The sequence below is a fragment of the Simochromis diagramma genome, unplaced genomic scaffold (assembly GCF_900408965.1).
Source record: "Simochromis diagramma unplaced genomic scaffold, fSimDia1.1 OVJJ01000302.1, whole genome shotgun sequence".
Taxonomy (NCBI): Eukaryota; Metazoa; Chordata; class Actinopteri; order Cichliformes; family Cichlidae; genus Simochromis; species Simochromis diagramma.
This window is the reverse complement of record NW_024386792.1, coordinates 6,119,259-6,138,464: the sequence shown is the minus strand read 5'-3', so window position 1 is coordinate 6,138,464 and position 19,206 is coordinate 6,119,259. Positions and strand designations below refer to the sequence as shown.

The window sequence follows — 19,206 nt, the reverse complement described above, 5'->3', positions numbered from 1 at the left end:
TTCTAAAGAGGCATTCTGCTGAACATAACCGCAGAGGGAGCAAGTCAGGGAAAGAAAACATCTTCATCTGAGCTTCTCAGTCATATCAACTTACTCGATCGTAGTTTGCTAGTAAATTAAAAACCGATGCAAATATATACAAATAAATAAATATAAATAAAAACTGTTGTTGTGAAATGCCTCGAAATATTTCACACTTTGCTGTTAGCTTCCTCCAAGCTAAGTTAGCTGCACCACTACCAACCTGTGTGGTGCTGGAGATGTCATAAAACTAAACTGACTGGATCTGCCTTAAATCAGCTCGTTGTCATTTAAAAACAAATCTAAATATATCAGGGTGTGAATTCCTAGCAGCAACAGTCTTCTCAACTAAGAAAACCCATGTTAGCAAGAAACAATGTCAGTATTTGCTACAATGTTAGCTGCTAGCTAAGCTTTTATTCCTCTAATCTCATCCGAATTTTGGAAATGAACCGGATGTGATACAAACACTAAATCAACATTACAACAAACATAAGACAAGTTTTTATTTTTGATATTCAAATATATGTTTAGGTCCCCCCCCACACACACACACATACACATATTTATTTAAAAGACTTAGCCTGATTTTCATTTGGTTGTGTATAAAATGAAAGAAAATAAACATAATTCTTTTATATATTGCTGTCTTTTTATTGGCATATAATATTTCAGAATTATGCCTTATTTTCAAATAAAGAATAACATTACAATGTTTGTAAAATAAAGTGGAAAGGAAAGGCAGGACCTCACACAACTTCAGATTGTTAAGTTCCTGCTGTGGAAAAGGGCCAAGAGATGTTTCTAACTGGGCACATATTTATTGCTTTTTGAAATAATGTTTAATTCACTCAACAGTTGACTCATTTTGTGTTTCTCATTGCTTAAATTACCATATTTTGATGTGTTTTCTCATTTGTTGAAGCTCACCATGCCATGCTAATTTTATTCACTGTATTTTGTGTTTTTTTGGTTTTTGGTTTGTTTAATAGAAAATATGCCACACGCTGTTTGTTGAGTCCAAAGGTCCATTATTGCTAATCTGAAAGATTTTTAAGCCTTTGAGTTTAGCAGCTGTTTTTCACTCCCATTACATGTAAAAGAGTTTTTGTTCTAAAGAACACAAACAGTGTTCCTTGAGTTCATCAATGCACTGTTTTTGTATTCCTTTGCAGCCTAGGCAGATTAACCTAAGGTCTTTTCTTTTATCCACCTCTTTCTTTGCGTCTATTAGTAACAAAATATGATAATGTTGCTCTTACATAAACACTTGGAGCAAGTCATGCTAATCGTTTAGAGGACGGAACTAAACTCGCAGCTTGAGGGGGTTTGATTTCACGGCTGGAATTTGAAATAGTTTTTATACTGTAGCTGACCTTGTTCAAAAACACCTCCTACCTTTTCCCAAGGCCTTGACACTTGAACTAGAAAATCTGTGCTGGAATGATACAGGAAAAATCACCACTGTTTCAAATGTATTTGTTTGAACACAGAGCCAAATTCAGCAGTAATCCTGGCAGGAGTGAGCCATCTCAGTGCCCAGTACTTCCCAGTGCATTTGTACTGGGCTCTCTGCCTTTACAGCTTCCCATTTAAAAAATAGATATTTGTTTTTGCTGAGGATGTAAAGAATATGAAGATAACTACAGAAGCACGGAAGCTTCAAAACCTAAATAAACCAGTTACATCACATTAAAGTCCTGTTTGCATCGGTTACTTGACCAGCCAAACAGCAGTGTGTGAGCATGTCTTCTTTGTTGCTCTGGAATCCCACATGTTCCATGTTCGGCCAAAAATGTCAGCTAATTTTGAACTTAACCACCATATGAAGCTGCTGCTTTACCACTTTCCCTTCCCAACAAAACCGTATCTGTTCCGTGAGTTAAATCACTCGGTGAGTGCTCGCCTTAATGCTTTCAATGCTCCTGAGTGGGCACAGCTCAAATCCATTCACTTGAGACTACAATCAGCATTCCATCAAGTCAGTAAGGTGCTGATTTAAACCTAAGAGGAGGGAGGCGGAAGGTTTCAGAAAGAAATTGTGGGTAATCATGGATGTGTGCATGTGAGCGTACCTTTTTCTGCATGTGTGTGACGGGTTGCAGTCGTCACAGATTTCAGGTCTTGGTAAATTTTAGTGGAGATGGAAGAGATTAGGCTGGAGCTATCGGATTGTGGCTTTTCAGACTCAGAGCTCAGCAGCCGGTTTGCGCGACTTCTCTCAAAGAATGAGAAACTTAATGGATCAACCCTGACTTTTTTTTTCTTAGCTCTTAGATCCAAGTGCGGGAAAGAAGAGAAAAAGGAGTAAAAGTAAAAATCCTGGGGTGTAGAGGAAATGATTTAAGGGGAAGGAGTTGGAGGTGATTGCTCTTGTAGTGGAGGTGAGACGTTAGGATGGGAAGACAAGTGAGAAAATCAGGCAGATGGGGCGTGTGTGAGAGAGATGAGCTTTAGATTTATAGCAGACTGAGGCTGCACTCATAATGTTCTGACAGGCCATCCAGCAGGCAAAGCCACACTTGAAGCTACTTATTCCAACCAGCTGCCATCGCGAACATTTCACTGCCACTGTGAGCATTCGAACATTTGCATTTCCAGTGAAATGCATTTCACTTTGGTCACATGAAAGTGCCTCCCTTTCTGTTTCACTGAGGACGACGCTTAAAAGCCATTTTTTTTAACAAGTTGATCCCGGCTGCGTCAGTAACCACACGGTCCTCTCAGTCAGTCACGGTCTTCGGTTATTTATCAAAGATTATATCAGGTGATTCGCATCTGTATCAAATACGAATCTAATTCCATTAAAACTTAAATATTCATGGCTAAAAAACATCATTATTATATTTGTTTGAGGGAAGTTTGTACTGGACAATTCTGCGTGCTCATGCAAGTGCTAGGATTCAAGGTCAGGGCAGGAAGTCATTGCCAGTGTCAGGAAGAATGAGACAAATAAAAGTCCAGCTCTCATCTTTCGCAGTGCGAAAAACTCATCAATATGGAGAGTTCAGCTTCGATACACCCAGTGTCTAGATTTTCACATCCCAGTCTGTAAGCGTTCAATGGGAACAGTCTCACTGGCTCAAGAAGTTCTTTGTCGATGATTTTTGCATGACAGCTAAAGCATTCAGCGGGAATGAGCCACGAGGGCGTAAAATCTGAGTGGCTGGACAGAGCAGACAGAGGTCTGTGCCCTACCTAAACTCCATTTTCACTGATCAAATGATTTAATTGCCTGAACATAATCACACCCTAGCCAAATGTTATCATTAGTAACATAAATGTAATGCACAGACAGGAACATTTGCATGGATAATCTCTTTTTTTCAGTAATTTGGATCTTCTCCAAAGCCTCATACTTGTAAGAAAACGATGTAAAGGAGAAATTGTGAAAAGGCTAAAACCTGAGTTTTAGTACCTGCTGTGGTCACTCTGAAAGCCTTCTCAAACTGCAACCCGGCATTGGCTTGCTTGACCCTTCAAACTCTCAATCCATAGTTCATAATAGAGGTTTCTTATACAAAAGGAATCCTTAACCCTACACCGAGAACATGTGTCATTGAGAATAAAGATGGGTATTTGCAGAGCTGTGCTGTACTAATATAAGCACACTTGGCTCGCCTTGATAATATTATCAGGGCTCGAATCTACAGTCATATTGAAACGAGGCCCCTTAATATGTGGATAAGAAAAAACAACTCAAAAAACACTGTTAAAGTTTTAAAAGGTAAATATCATAGTAAATGGAGGCTGGGATATTGTAATACACCACACACTCCAAATAATACTAGTTAATTTCTCACTTACCACTAAATGCCATTAAAGTCTTCATTAAATAAAAACGTATTCAGATATAATTTCTGTTTCCTTTCTTTTACAATCCCCAGAAAGTGCCCATAACTTAAAAAATAATTTGTTTCTTCGTTCCTTTAACGCTTCCAGTTGCCAGGCCCTCATGTATTTTTTAGGAGGAAAAAAATTACACCTTGATTTCTGTAAAATTACACGGTAATTGTTGTGAAAATTGCACCGTAATTACACAGGGCTTATTATTAAGTGCTAACCTTTTTTATATTAACTCGGATATTCCTGCGAGCGCTACGAAATTCCCAGGCCCGAAGACGTGTTCTGATTTTCTCTGCATTTTAAAGGAGTGGGTTGAATATCATCTCCATATTAAATAGATCACACATTATAATTTCCTCCGAGGTCCTTGCGGGGTTTTCAGATTCACTGAGGCCGGGATTTTGTTTGATTGAGTGCAGTCTTTGTTTCTTCAAATGGTGCGCGCAGGATTAAGGCAGGAGCCTAGAATTGGTAATGTGAGCTAACAAGCGAGCGGTGAAAGGAGAAAAGTGATACCTCAGTTTAAGTAAGATCGTTTATCGGGGTTGTCTGTGTGGCTTCCTTGTCTGCTTCGCTGTTTTCATTATCACCGGGCTGTAAAGGCTCCGCTAAAAAAAAATACATCTTTTCGCCCGTTTGAGGTGAAAGCGAGGCAGAAGGGTTTGCCTGTTAGAGGTGAAGGCGAACCATGTTCACTTGAGTGATTTAAAGGAACTTAAAATGAATAATCTTTGCAGTGCAGTCTTGTATTTTTCATTTGGAGCCATAATTTCGCTGTTTCACATCATGTTAAGGAACACTGCTTCCACCTTCAACGCTTTAAATAAGAGCGATGTCCTCCTTTAATAATAGGACATTTACTCGTTTTTCTAATTATTCTTTTATTAATCATGTATTCCAAACGTCCCCAGAGGCAACAAGGCATATGTGTGATTCCAGACCGTGTGCGCGTTCCAGGAATGTTTGCTTGTCCAATGACCAGACTGTGCCCTCTAACATCATGTCTGTTTGTTTGCTTGTTTGTTTGTTTGTTTGTTTTCCTTTTTTTTGCTCCCCCAGAGACTAAACAATGCCTGCAATCTTGTTTATTTGGCTATTTGTTTTGCAGCTCTCTTCGCCTTAACTCACAGGGTAGTCGGGATAAGGTGCCTGCCCCAAGGTTAGCTCCACATGTTTCTTGAAATAATCTTGCTTGACATGTACTGCTGGGGGCACATCCTCTGAATCCTGTGCTCACTCACTTATTTATAGAGCCAAGCCCACACCCGCTTCCAAAACCAGTAACACCTCTCCACCCCTTGGCAGTAACCATCTCCTTCCCTCTGGCCTCAGTTCTGCGCAAACAGCTTGCACTCTGCAGACCCTGTGTCAGCTGAACCCAGTGTCTAACAGGAATTTTTCCCAAGTTCTTTGGTAACTTTTTAATATTCAAACACCCCTCTGGTCAATCCATTGGAATACTAATGAGCCCCTTAAAGCTTAAATCCATAATGTTTCTTAAATTTGATATCAGTAATAGGGCTCTTCAAGCATTTATGATGCAGCGTTATTAACAGAACATGTGCCACGACTTGTCAGTGTAAGAACTTTGGATGGGTTTATATTTCCCTAATAAATAGGATTCTCACCACAGCATCGCCTAGTCAATTATCCCAAGGTCGAGCGGAGTGAGATGCTCCTTATAGGAACGGTGAACTTATTAGGCAAACGGATAGAGTTTGATCATATACAAAATTAAAATTACAAATATTCCTTATTATAGTGTCTCAATTTTCAGAATTGCCTTTCCTGATCTCAGTTGGCTTTATATGTCATTAATCAAAAAGAAACAAGCCGCAAGTTATCCCTTACTTGCTAGTAATTACTTCCACGTTAGGTTGATGAACCGATGTGTTACACTAACACGAGGCTTATTCGCCATAAACAGTCCACACAAGGATCAGTAGCAATTCTCTTGAGTCCGGAGGAATGGCTGATGTAAACCAAAGTGAAAGTGTGTCATCACTTGACGTGTTTTGATGGCGTTCAAGGAACGAGGATTACACTCACTATGTTTGGCCTTCCAGCTGGCGGGGCCATTTTTAGTGCTCCCTGTCCTTTGCTGTGGCTAATGAACACCGGTCATTATCCTGATCTCTCTGCCAGGCCAGAGGCTTAAAAATACCCTCAAAGGCAAAGCCTGTTGATGGTTGCCTCTGATCTTTCCAATCAAGTCCTCCTCCTTGGAGGGGAGTAACAACACAGAGCATTCACTTGGCTGCTCTCTAACGAAGACATCAGTAGCTGCTTTCCTTTAATCCGCCGACCAGACCGGGGTCTAACAAACTTCTGCTTCCGGAAGAGCGCAGCACGTTTCATGTCCTCCAACAAGAATGGGCCACTTTTAATTCGTACATGTGAACTTTGACTGCTCGGTGTGTTAACAACCCGACTCATATCACAAGCTCAAAGTTGGCTTACATTGCTTTTCATTCTGTTCAGTCACGGAGCCTAATAAAGTGGAATGAGTCGTGAGTAGTTATCTAGATCAGTTAAAGGAATCATATCATTACCTTGTTCTCTTTGAATTCCTGCACCTGAGTAACTAAAGTTACTGTTTTTTATGAATAGGCCAGGTTAGCTGCAAATTCTGAAAGATGTAACTGAATTCTTAGCGTATGGATTTCACTTAGAGAGAGTCTTCAACCATTTCTACGTTTCTATCAGGCATCAGTCGGTGCGCTGAAGTTATATTTATCTCATTTGAAACAGAGAGCAGTTAGATATTTTCAATCAAAAGATATTTTATGTTAAAATATACATACAAATACCCAGAGTCACTGGACTTTATTCCATTATATTTTAAAGAGGAAACACAGCATGGTGGCACAGGCTAACCTAAATTCAGCTGATCTGTCAGTTTTTTTAACTTGCAGTATCACAGACAGCTACAAGTATTTCAGTCTCCCACTGAGCTTTGGAAATTCCAGATTTATCATGGAATTTATTTTTATCAAAACCTGAATTTCAGGATCACTTTCTTCTGTGATTGTTTTTAAAAACATACTCACTGATACCCGAAGAAACACATACATAAACAAATATATGTGACGTCTTTGGTCTTTTGTCCGACCATTCAACCTTCCAACAAACTGAAATCAGTTAAGCTGTGTTTGAGCTAAAACTGTCAGAGATCGGACTGGATAAGGCGAGAGATAAATCCTCCTTGATGCAGGTTATTTGCTGGATTCAGTGAGGGGTTGCCGTGCTGTATGCAGGACATCACCAAAACAAGCATGCCCTGCATCTTTATCAGCACAAATAAGCTCAGTATACCATCACATCCTTCCAGATAAACAACAGACTGGCTGGTGGGATGAATACTATCCAAAAGAACATCTCTCTCGCTCCCTAAACACGCACACTCACAGACTCGGGTGTACTGCTTCTTCTGCCACACTGGTAATTAAGTCCTCTGATGGTATTGTATTATGACATAATTAATGAAGCTTTTAATGAAAATTAGTAACACTCGGTGTATCAGAAGTGCTTAGCAGCAAGCTGCAGCAAGCGCAGTAAGATAAGCAGGGCAAGCCTCCAACTCACTGAGACAGAACAGAGCCAGGGAAGCTCTAATTCCACGTCTCTGTACACAATCAAAGTATCAACTATCCACGCACTATGTAAGATCTCTTTAATGAGAAACTAATTATAATCTGCTATTTTGGTGCTTAATTGTTTCAGTTTCGCTCTAAGAGGGAAATATTATTCACCTAGGTAATCCTTGTTGGCGGCATGCCAGAGTAAATATCAGCGCTGCATTTTAAAGCCACGAGAATCTAAATTTTGCCGGGTGTAAAAAAGGTCAAACGTCTCATTTATTTTCTACAGTGGGAAATAATTTAATATCAGCAAGGACAATAAAACTTCTCCCGAATCCTGCACTGTGCAAAGTAAAAAAACAACTACTATGTGGTTAGCTGAAAATGGCTTTTCCACTATCATTAGTCAATGATAATATGACTGTCACACAAGGAGAAACACACACATTTCCTATATGAATGAGGCATCGCGCTGTCTTTTTGCTGTAACTTGGGAGTAAATTTACAGCCAAGGGGTTGTGGAAGTCAAAAAGCAGGAGGATTAAGTGCTTTGTCATCCTGATCTGGTACACGTAGTCTTCCAGGGCGCTGCGCTGATCTGTCTCTTCCCTTCTGAATCCCCCTTTAACCAGCTGTGTGCCAGCCTGGCTGTAAGCATGGAGACTGCGTGGGACCCAATAAGTGCAAGTGCCATCCTGGTTTCACTGGGAAAACCTGCAATCAAGGTGAGCTATCGACCGAAGCTTGCAGCCGCTTTCATAACCCTGACCGTGATGTTGTTTTGCCATTTGACGTGACTTATCTGTTCCTCGCAGTGCACTGAAATAGAAAGATAAACCACAAAGAAAGCAGGGAGAGTCGGGAAATATTGTCCCCACCCACTAAGCAACGGGCCTGCTGACGTGCGCATCTTTCCTAAAGAAAACTAAGTGAAGGAGAACCTCTGCCTTGAGTGATGTCAGCGTAATCACTGTTTATTGCAGCCAAATCTCCACAGTAGAACATCAACGCTGTAAAGCTGCCACAGGAGCGGAAGCTGGTTTGCATCAGCTGACAATAGTGAGGTGCTTTAATCACAGGGCAGGAGGTGGACCGCGGGGGCTGATTCAGCTCAAATGGAAATGAGTGGTGAAGCTGTGTTGAATGATCCCTGGAGTGCATCCTCTCCTGTGAAGATAACATCTCAATTACTGACCTGAGATAACTTGGACCGACTGAGTGCAACCAATGCTATTTGAAGGCGTTTGTTTGTTTGTGTGTGTGCTGGTCGGTGGATGAGAGTGGGCGGGGGTGGGGGAGGTCTGGAGTTTTTGTGCCTTTACACTTAGGCACGTTGAAAAGCATTAAAGCTTCCCCAGTTAGCTCCGAGTTGACCTGCATCCCAGCAGCTTGAAAATACTTGTGGAATTCACGCCCTGAGACGGGAATAGGATAGTGTGTAATTAAAAACAAGGGGGAGGGAGGGGGGTGGGGGTGTTGAAATCCTTTCCGGAATGTTCCAAATGACTCATCCTGCATTTCAGGGCTATAGGTGGCTCCTGTCTGCCTGGGCCAGACGGGTCTACTTTGTCTCAATCTGCAACAAAGAGGAGGAAAGTAAAAGGATACGGTATCCAAGCGCGGCAGACTTTGCTGCCAACCATTCAGACAGACTTATCTGACAAAAGCGATTCCGAGACCTTTCAAGATGAAACTGTACTTTCAAGCGTCTGCCGAACTCCCATTTTTCCAATAAGCTCGTGACGTTTTACTTAGCTCTGAGTGGCAGACTTGACCTTTCAGCCTGCGTAGGTGCTGATAACCCCGCATTCTCTGCCGCGCTGCCCCATGCTATGGAAACCAATTTAATTATTCAGGGACCGGAGATTAGATTTTCTCATTTAAATGCAGCGTCGGTCGAACATTGATTTGAGGTGTACTATTGATGTGCCAGGTGGCCAGTGTTTTGAAGCATTCTAATATCCTGTCCCTCTGGAGTGCAGTATTTATCTCGAGGAGACAACTGGAGGAAAGAAATAAGAGCCCCGAGCTGCTTCTCTGACCTCGATGTTGCTAAAGGTCAAGCAGTCTCCCCGAGAGCTTTTAAATCAGATTATAATCTGTAAATTTGTTTTGAGGAAAACGGCGTCTCCTGGGGAGTTGCACGATAAGTGCAGCCGGTGGTCAAACTCGTTAAGAGGCTAAATACTCGACTTAAGTACCTATATTTGAATAACTCAATTTTATGCCCTGCTTGTGCTTCTAAAAGGAGGTGAACATTTATCTATATTTATCTGTCTGCAAATCGCTGATAACATTTTAAAGAGACAAATTTAACACTTAGAAAATTGAGCGACTTTTTAAACTTTTGTCCAGCAGTTTCCTAGTTTGTGTCCCTTAAAAAGGTCATTACCTCACCTTATCACACCAACAAAAATTCACTGACTGCAAATGATAGTAGCTACTATTTTATTTTTAAAAAAGAGATTACAACAGGAAAATGTGCACAAGTGTGGACATCAGTGGTGAATACACAAATTTATTTTAAGTGGGATGTACGGATGAGTTTGCCACCCTGGAGGCTCGGATTGATTAACAAGAGTGTTGAACACCTTAGAAACACTGTTTGTGTGGAGCAAAAGCAAACCACAGACAGTCATTGTTTACAGTAAACACGATCACAGCAGCTGCCGTATTTTCACATGTCCAATATTTTTATATTTTTTATATACCTTGTTTGTTTTTGGGGTTTTTTTTTACTACCAAATTCTTTGGCCTTAACTCTCGTCGCAGCTCCTATACAGAAAACATCCCACGATCTGAACGGGATATAATTTAAATGAATGTGATTATTTTTCACCATTAACTTGACGGGCACTCGGCTGTCAAGAAAAACAGCGGCTACTCTGAGAATCCAAACAGAATCGTTTTGAGAACGCGCCTCACGCTCGGTGCTGATGAGAATCGTTGCTGTCATTCAGCGTAGTGATAGATGAGCATGCTGTCGCTGCACAAATAAACTCATTATAAGGATAATCTGTTTAACATTTTGGCAGCAAACTCCCCCTGCTGATCCAATCATTTTAATAAGATGATTATTCCATGCAGGTGGATTTAATTAGGTGTAGTTGACCTGCTGTTAAGACACTATTAAAAGATTTTGCTGGAGGATCCACGTCTCAGACATCAGAAGGAATACAGCTGCGGAGATGCTTCCAGATGCTCCTCGTCTGTCAGCCAGATACATAATTAATACCACTTTAAGTGTGATGGCCTAATACTGCTGCTGCAGCATGTATACAGTTTACTTCTAGATCTGTTTTCAGAATATTAGCTATTATCTGGATCTCTCACTGCTTTATCTTGGCAAAGCCGCAGAAAAGAGCACAAACACTTTGACTAATCTCCATGCGAATTTAATTCAGTGTAGGTGTAGACAGATACTTCAGGGCTGTTGGTTTAGAAACCGATCCCTCTCTGTCACTGTTTGTCTTTCTGGCTGTCTGCTATTAGCAGCCAAACAGCTGCAAGTATTTAAAGTATTGCATGCATGTCATCATACTGTGTATTTACACTCAGTTGTCTGGCTATTACTCCAGATTCCTTTTATCTGTGTTCTCTTTAAGGTCACCAAAGAGGCAAGAAGTAATGTTTGACCTGAGTTAACTCCTGTGAGTTTGAAGTATATGTGATTAGAAATCATCCCCCTGCTAAGATTTCCTTCTGATATTCCTTGTAATGATAAAGATATTGTTCCATTAAGAATGATGCAACACAGGTTGAACACATATGATTGAAGACATGATATCACATCACACAATAAAGCAGCCAGATGGTGGCTTGCAGAACTGTCCTATTACAATTAACAGCGCATGGAGAATGGAAGAAAGTTATCACACAGAGACAGCAGAGAATGAGCCTTGAAATCACAGTGGCTGCTAAAGGATCCCTCACTGATCAGATTGACCTCTAGAGTCTTTATGGATATTTTCATTTGCTTAATAACATTTGCAGAAATACTTTTTTTCTGGTACTTTTCAGGTAAATCCACTGATTCTCCCACTAAGTTTAACTTTTTCCACTCACCATCAACTTTAGGTACACCTGTTCAACTGCTAGCTAATGCAAATATCTCATCAGCTAATCACATGGTAACGGCTCAGTTCATTTAGGTAGGTATGCAGACATGGCCACGATAACTTATTGGCGTAATAAATAAATAAATAAATCTGGGTAAATTCCCAGATGATTAAACATGCAACTATTTTGCTGGTAATACTTGAAACGAGCAAAGAAAATCAACAGCCTATTTATTTAAGATAATTCATAATTATATTGGGGGATTATATTGGTTGGGTCTGATTATTGTGTGTGTGTGTGGGGGGGGGGGGGGTCATAACCCCCCTGGAAGTTACGCCCCTGCGATAACTGCTGAAGTTCAAAGCGAGGATCAGAGTGGGAAAGCAAGACAGAAGAGAAGAGCATCTTTGAACATAAACACACTGAACCCTGTAGCAAATGAGCTACAGCAGCAGAAGCCACTCAGCTAAAGGTTTGGAACGGAGGGTACAGTTTATGCAGGCTCACCAAATTTGGATATGAGAAGACTGAAAAACATTGCTTGGTCTCAAAAGTCTTGATTTCTGCTGAGACATTTAGATAATTGGGTCAGAATGTGCCGTAAAGAACATGAAAGCATGGGTCCCGCGCTGTATCAATGGTTCAGGCTGTGGGTGTAATGGCCTGAGGGATATTTTCTTGTTACACCGTGATCCTTAGCCTACCTGAGTATTGTTCCTGACTGCGTCCATCCCTTTATGACCGCAGTGTACCCATCTGCTGATACCTATTTCCCAGCATCACTAGATGGGTACACCATAATGATTTGTCACAAAACTCAAAGCATCTCAAATTGGTTTCTTGAACATGACAATGAGTTGCCTGTACTCGAATGACCTCCACTGTCACCAACTCTCAATTCAGTACAGTGCTTTTGTTATGTGAACAGGAGATTCACATCGTGAATGCGCAGCCGACAAATATGCAGCAACTGTGTGATGCTATCATGTTAACCTGATGTTTGCAGCACCTTTTTGAATGTCAGAAAGCAACAGGTCATCCAACTCAGTACTAGGAAGTTGTACCTAAAAATGTGGCCAGTGGGTGCAGTACAGGCACCTACACCCTGAGGTGGCAGCTCAGTAGCTAAATTGTTCGTGGGTTTATTCTTCTTGTTTTTCCCCATTTTATGACTGGACCCACCCACTGTGTTCCTGTCCAGCACATAGTTACAGCCTTATTAGAGATGTATTCTCCATAAACTTATGTAATGATTACTATCAGTAATAATATATCTCTACATCTCTAGTTCCAATAAAAACAGCTGCATGCCATTTGTCTATAAATGAAGACAAACTGAAAACAGATTGTTTTCGTAGTGAAGGTTTGTTTCTTCTTCCAGTGCCCGTTCATCGTGTCTATTTACAGAAAAGTTCAGCTACAAATGCTTCCGTCTTAAGCAGAGTTGGCAGTGCGGCTGCTTGCGTAACCTCTCAGTTTAGATTTTTGTATTCCTCGGTCGAGAAATGCTCGGATGATATGGAGCATGCAAAAACAGTCGGAGCTAGTTGTATCATCTTCTTGTCACTTAACAATAGCTGTTGTTAGCCCAGTGCCGGAGGAAAGGTTGCTTGAATGATAGATGGTTAGGCAGGAAGGGGAGGGGCTGAAATTCCTGAGGCTGAAGCATTTGCAGTCAAGCAGTGATTTGTCTCTTTAAATGTAACTCCTGCCTACTTTTGAAACTCCGGGCAGAAATTGAGAAGGGATCCTCTGAATCTGTGCGATACTGTAATTCTCTCAGATCCTATTTCACCCTTGTGACAAAAAGGGAATGCAGAAGAGACGAGCGGGCAGGAGGACAGGAGATGCAAAACCACTTTTTGCTGTTTCTCCCATGTGCCCTTTTTTTTCCCCTGATACTCAGCTCATGTCCAATTCCCACAAGTGTAATCCTCTTTGCTGCATAATGTTCCTCTTTACTTTCCAGGAATGTAGTGTGGTCAGAGGTGTCCTAATCCATTGGTTGGTTCCTTTTTAAAAAATTCTCTCTCTCTCTCCCTCTCCCTCTGTTCTCCTCACTCACTTTACTACTTCATGTCAATCAAACCCTCCACTCCCTTTCCTCCCACTCCCCTCCTCCTCTCTAACCCATTTTCTTTTGTCTAAAGAAGAGGCGCTGGACTATTTAACCCCACCAGTGTGGGCCAGTCACCTTCCTATCTTTCTTCCCGTGGACCATCAGCCGGCGAGAGTTGTGATGGAGGGTGAGATTCGATCGACCTCCCCTCGGCAGCTTCTCTTCTTCCCCCTTGGCAACATGCATGGTGCTGCACAATACGACCTAAGGAGGACTGAATGTCACTCCCAGTTATTTTCTTCCTGCTTTCGTTCTGTCCCTGGCAGAGGAGGCACCACCCAAGAGCAGCTTTTCAGCAGAAGAAAAACAGCACGAGTGCCAAGCATGTTGCAGTTTTTACCACTCTCCCCTCCCTTTCTTTATCCCTTCTACCCTGAATACAGTTTCTCTGTGCAGAAGAGCCATCATGAGTTTCTCTTCCCTGCTTCTTCTTCTTCTTTCTCATTTGCACCATGACTGCCTGGAACAAATAGCTCTTCCTTGCTTTTCAAACCATCATCGACATGGACACAGCACTCGTGGCTTCTCCATCGCTGCTAGAACAAGGCCTTGAATTCCAACCAGTGTTATCTCCTTTAAAGACGAGCATATGCCCAAGAAAAAGGCCCCTGCTAATCCCTGTCAGTGATAGAGGTGTGTCGGGAATGTAGCACACCTCAGTGGAGCTGACCCAATAAATCACTCCATTTTGCATCACTTCAAATGTGTCTTAGCAGTTCATTTACCATACAGTGAACACCCCAGAGGGGCTCTCCACCTCTGCTATCTCACAGGTTTCTGCAGTCCTGGGGCCATGTCGAAGTGTGAATTGGTGGTCATATCTGTGCGTTATCTCTCTGTTTCTCTCTCTCTGTCTGTCCTCTTGGTCTTGCCTGTAGATGAGAGCCTGGCTGTATCTTGCGCGTTGCTTGTGCTGATGCTCTACTGTCTGAGAATGTGAGAATTTCAATAATCCCTCATTTACATTTTTAAGCTGTTTTTCAGTGCAACGGACAAGTGGAGACCTTTTTCCTCTTTCACGCTGACAATGGACAGTGTTGCTATGGTTTTCTGTTATCGCAGTAATGAGTGTGCAAAAGCTGTGTGCTATGAAAAAAAAGAAACAGGATTGACAGTGTTAATTATAAAAATTGGACAACAGTGATGTGCGTGCATGCACGTGTGTGTGCAGGTGTGAGTGTTTTGGAGAATATCTTGTGGGTGAAGTAAGCGGAGCTAAGCCTCCTGTCTGACAAAGGACAGGACAAATCATTTTGACGTGGTTCCCTCCATAGAAAAACTAAGAATAATTTATATCGCGGCGGAAAGACTGTCAGTTTGTACGGGTGTTTGAAAAGTGAGGGGAAAAAAGCAGTGAGCTTTATGCTCATGTGGTGAACAAAAATAGCAGAACAAATTCGGTTTGCAGTGGGCAGCAAGACCTGCTGTGTGCGCTGTGTAATATTAAGAGTCATCACACTGCACCTGTGTCACTTTGTTATGCACGCAAATGAAAATCTTGTTATCTCAAGGAGACAATCAGTTTATGTTTGCAAAGACATTTCATTCATATCAGAAATCCTGAAATTTCAAAATAAAAATTCATTTTAGGGCAGCACGACTATGAGCAAAATTATTATCACTATTATTTTAAATGTCACCATTTTTTGCTGTGATTATTCACTGATTTGACCCCCGAAATGATCATGTAAGCTTACATCCATGCTCTGCTGCATTCCTGCTAATGTTTAAAATAAAACCAGTCCTTCTTTATTTACCTAAATTCAGTGCATATCTTAGAGAATAAATATTCATATAATTTTTTTTTCTTTTTTAACTAAGCTAACACAAAATGTAGTCCACAGGGCGATGCTTTCACCTTTGCCTTGTGCTGCATTCATGTTAATTAAAACATCTCTGCATACAAATGAGGCATTTGTATCCAAACGCCTTATTCATCTGACCCGAGTGCATTTCCTAGAAGGAAAGAATATAAACCAACACATCTATTCTTCATCAGGGTCGACTCTTAGAGCAATTATGCACTTGTTCGTCTCATACTGCTCCTAGAATAAACTTGTTGTATTATTTTGCAATAAAACCAAGTGCCCCAGGAAGTCCTTTTTGTTGGTCCTGAGCTTGCATCTGCCCCACTGAAAAGCACTTGTCAGTTAAGCCTTTGGAGCCTTGGAGCACTTTTTTTTTTATTCCATTATGGTTACCTACATGACAGATGTGAATAAAATGCATATAGTAAAACTCTATTTCTGTCTTTGCCTATAGTGCAGGTTTTGCCACTTTCATACAGTTGACCAGTTTCCTTAAGCCTTAATGGGTAGTGGACACATATTTTTGGCTAAATGGAATTTGACTGCGTTTGTTGGTGACTTCAGTTTGTCTTTTTGAGCTTGATGGACGACCAGATGCGCTGCACAGGCCTGCTTTTTTATGGACTTCTGAGTCTGTGCTGGATGATTTTCATTAGGTACGACCGCATTGTTTGTCTTTACATTCATTGTAGAGCAGATGTAGATGTGTTTTGAATAAGTTAGTTCTGTTGAGTTGGAGCACAGACCCAATAATACAGGACTAAATCACTAAAATGTATTTCCAAACAACAGCTAATGACCTGCTTTTAATGTGATCCTGTACATTGCAGGGAACAGGATTTTATTGCCAGAGCACAGATTTTCATTATCAATCAGTGATGCTGATTTAATTGTGGGAAACCAGACTCGTGATCGAGATTAAAACTGGATTAATCGTGCAGCCCTGCTTAAGTCTAATAACATTTAGCTTGTCTTACATGTAGAAGAATGTTTTTATAACAGTAAGTAGTCTGCTCCTTGTTATCTCTACTCATTCAGACAGTGAAAGTAATGTTTTAAATGATTTATATATCACCCCAGCATGACAGCTGCTTTCACAAACTGACCCCTATATATCTAAAAGAATTTATGGTCATGGAACATGACTTGAAGTCTGGCAGCACTTCATAAGGTTAAGCATGCTGTCCAAATTTCTGACACATTTACTGATCACTTAGCCAGTTTGGCTTTAGTAGACCAGAAGCTTTCATTAATAGAAGACAGGAGTCTGTACATATACAAACTGGGCATCTGCTCAATCATTCATCCAAATTAAACTGTGGCATCTTTTAAATGCAGGAGGTATGTGGCTCTCAAAGAATGTGCCCTACATATGTCCATAGAGCTAAACACGGCGCCATTTAAAGTGCAGTAAGCCAAGATGAACGCTCATGTGCCACACGGTGAGATGAAATCTATTTTATGATGCTTCTACTGTGTCACAGACACAGAGAGTGGTATTCATAGTTATTTATATTGCTTGGAGTGTGTGTCATCGTTCAGGTGTGATGGATTTTTGGTACCGTTTCAAGTTGGATTTTTCCTTTTATGGTTCTGACACTCCAAACTTGTCACATTTAAACGAGGTGCAGGTAATATATGAAGAAACATTTAGCCCCAAACATAAGCCCTGTTTCCATCAAAATCCATAAGTATTTCAGCGATATGCACATGCGAATTTATGCTAACCAAAGCAGAAGCAACCTGTTTGAAAAGCTTATCTAAAGATAGTCTGTCTTCAGGCAATAACCAGTGGTTTTAATATTACATTTCACTAAATGCAATCCCTTTTTCACTTCACACAAACTGTTTACCTGTATACAACCAAAGCCTGTTTGGTCAATAAAACTTAGACTTCAAACAGAATGTAGTCTTCCTTGTAAGCACTGAAGTTCTCGAAGTTAATAAAAGGATGTAAGCAAGAGCTGGGACTATGAAAAGGCTTATCTGGTTACTCTAACCAGACAAGCTGTTCAGTGATGCTCTGAAAGAGTGACACAGTTTCCTTTATGAGACAACTCTTTCCTAAAACTTACTTTAGGTGAAAAACATGATTTAAAGCAAACTCTTTGCACATCTGAGCTGCATGACTGCAGGCTAGTGTAATCCCTCTTTCTAAAAGTGGGAGCGTAGAAAGAATTTCTTGCATAAATTATTGAGCGCACACAGCAAATAACAATTACAGCATCAAAGTCTGAAACCACCAAGAAAGCTACAAGAGGTTTTTCTTACAGTGAACATTTAACGCAGCATAAAAAGCACTTGTGTTGCTAATAACATTAACAGCCAGGTTAACACAGAAATAATTTGGCCTTTTCATCCAATAAGTTACTGCAAATATTATGTTTGAGTTCACTGATAAACTGCTGGTGGCAGTTAATCTACAGTCTGCTCCCACTAGCTGTAAACTGAGGAGCTAAACATCAAACCGCTAAAAAAAAAAAAAAAAAAATGGTGAAAACATGATGTAATTATGACATTTCTGTTTGTGTTTCACCTAAAGACAGTTCAGTAATTTCATCTGCCATCATTTTTAGCCTCTTTAATGGAATGAAAGCTTGAGTGCATTACATAATTGTTATGATCGTCACTTTGTATCAGATAATAGTTATTCTTTGTTCAGTGGACTAAATAAAAACAGACCTTCCTTATTTAAGACAGCTGTTAAAAGCCTTTGCTTGTGTTTCATTTGAAAACTTTTACTAATAGACTGTGGATTTACTTGCATAGTCTATAAATTTTACCAATGTAGTGCCTCAAAATGATGATTATTTGACCATCATTGTTGTGTTGGCAATGCACTTTGCAAAATTTCTGACCAAAACGTAGCACCAAGTTTTTAAAATAATGAAGGTGGTAACCACTGATTAGTGCTGCCCCAAGAAGCATAAAGTGCTAGCTAGCTAGCCAGTTATTGGCATCACCATCCTCCTACTACTGGCTGAAAATCCATCCTTTCTGCTGTGTATTCCACCACAAAAGGTGGCAAACATATAGTACTGTTCAGTCAGCTTCTGACTGTAATGAGCACACCATTGGAGAATGTCTGGTGGAATGCACGTGCCCAAACTTTTAAAAGTCACTCTTCCTATGCATTCAAAAAGACAAGTGTTAGTGCAGAAATGTACAATTTGAGACACAACACTTGATTTGATGTTAAATATATACAGTTGTGAAAAAAAAAAGTTTTCATGCAGCCCTACGTAGTCCTGTTAAAGAAGTAAGTGCCCCCCTTACTGCTTCCACAGGAGTTAAGAGAACAAGAAGCAGCCTGGTCTTTGCCACAAATGTACTAATTATCTGATGATTGGAAAGAAGGATCACTTTGATAAAAGCAGAAGTTTTGGCAATTTGTTGATCTGGAGCATTCAGGTATGTGTTAGCAGTATGCTTTGGAAGATGTCACATTTGCTTTGACACACACACTTCAGACCGCACAAAGGTCATAAAACACTCCAAGAGCCACGACTCAGACTCTACTGAGACCTGTTAAATGCTAACAGTTCATAATAGTACGATCTAAAAGGCTGAACAAGTATGGCTTTTTCAAGACATCTTGAACAACGTCCTTGTGGAGTGGAGATGTTTGACTGTAATGCACACCAAACATATTGGCAGAAAAACCTCATACTAACTGTCGACCACAATGGTCATGATTTGGACTCGTTTTTACAGCCAAAGGACCTGAGCACCTTGCAGTCCACCATGAACTCATCTGTATAACAAAGTACTC

The 19,206-nt window shown here is 40.7% G+C and overlaps 1 protein-coding gene across 4 annotated transcripts in view; it reads left to right on the top strand.

Moving 5' to 3' along the window:
* npnta (nephronectin a) overlaps positions 1-19,206 on the top strand; it is a 55,489-nt gene that overhangs the window by 14,001 nt on the left and 22,282 nt on the right. Inside the window, exons 3-5 of one of the 4 annotated variants that reach the window (XM_040024035.1) lie at positions 4,976-5,026; positions 8,081-8,173; positions 13,658-13,753. In XM_040024035.1, coding sequence (XP_039879969.1) covers positions 4,976-5,026; positions 8,081-8,173; positions 13,658-13,753 — 240 coding nt within the window. The remainder of the gene's footprint in view (positions 1-4,975; positions 5,027-8,080; positions 8,174-13,657; positions 13,754-19,206) is intronic. The other 3 variants (XM_040024037.1, XM_040024038.1, XM_040024039.1) reach the window with 3 other exon arrangements.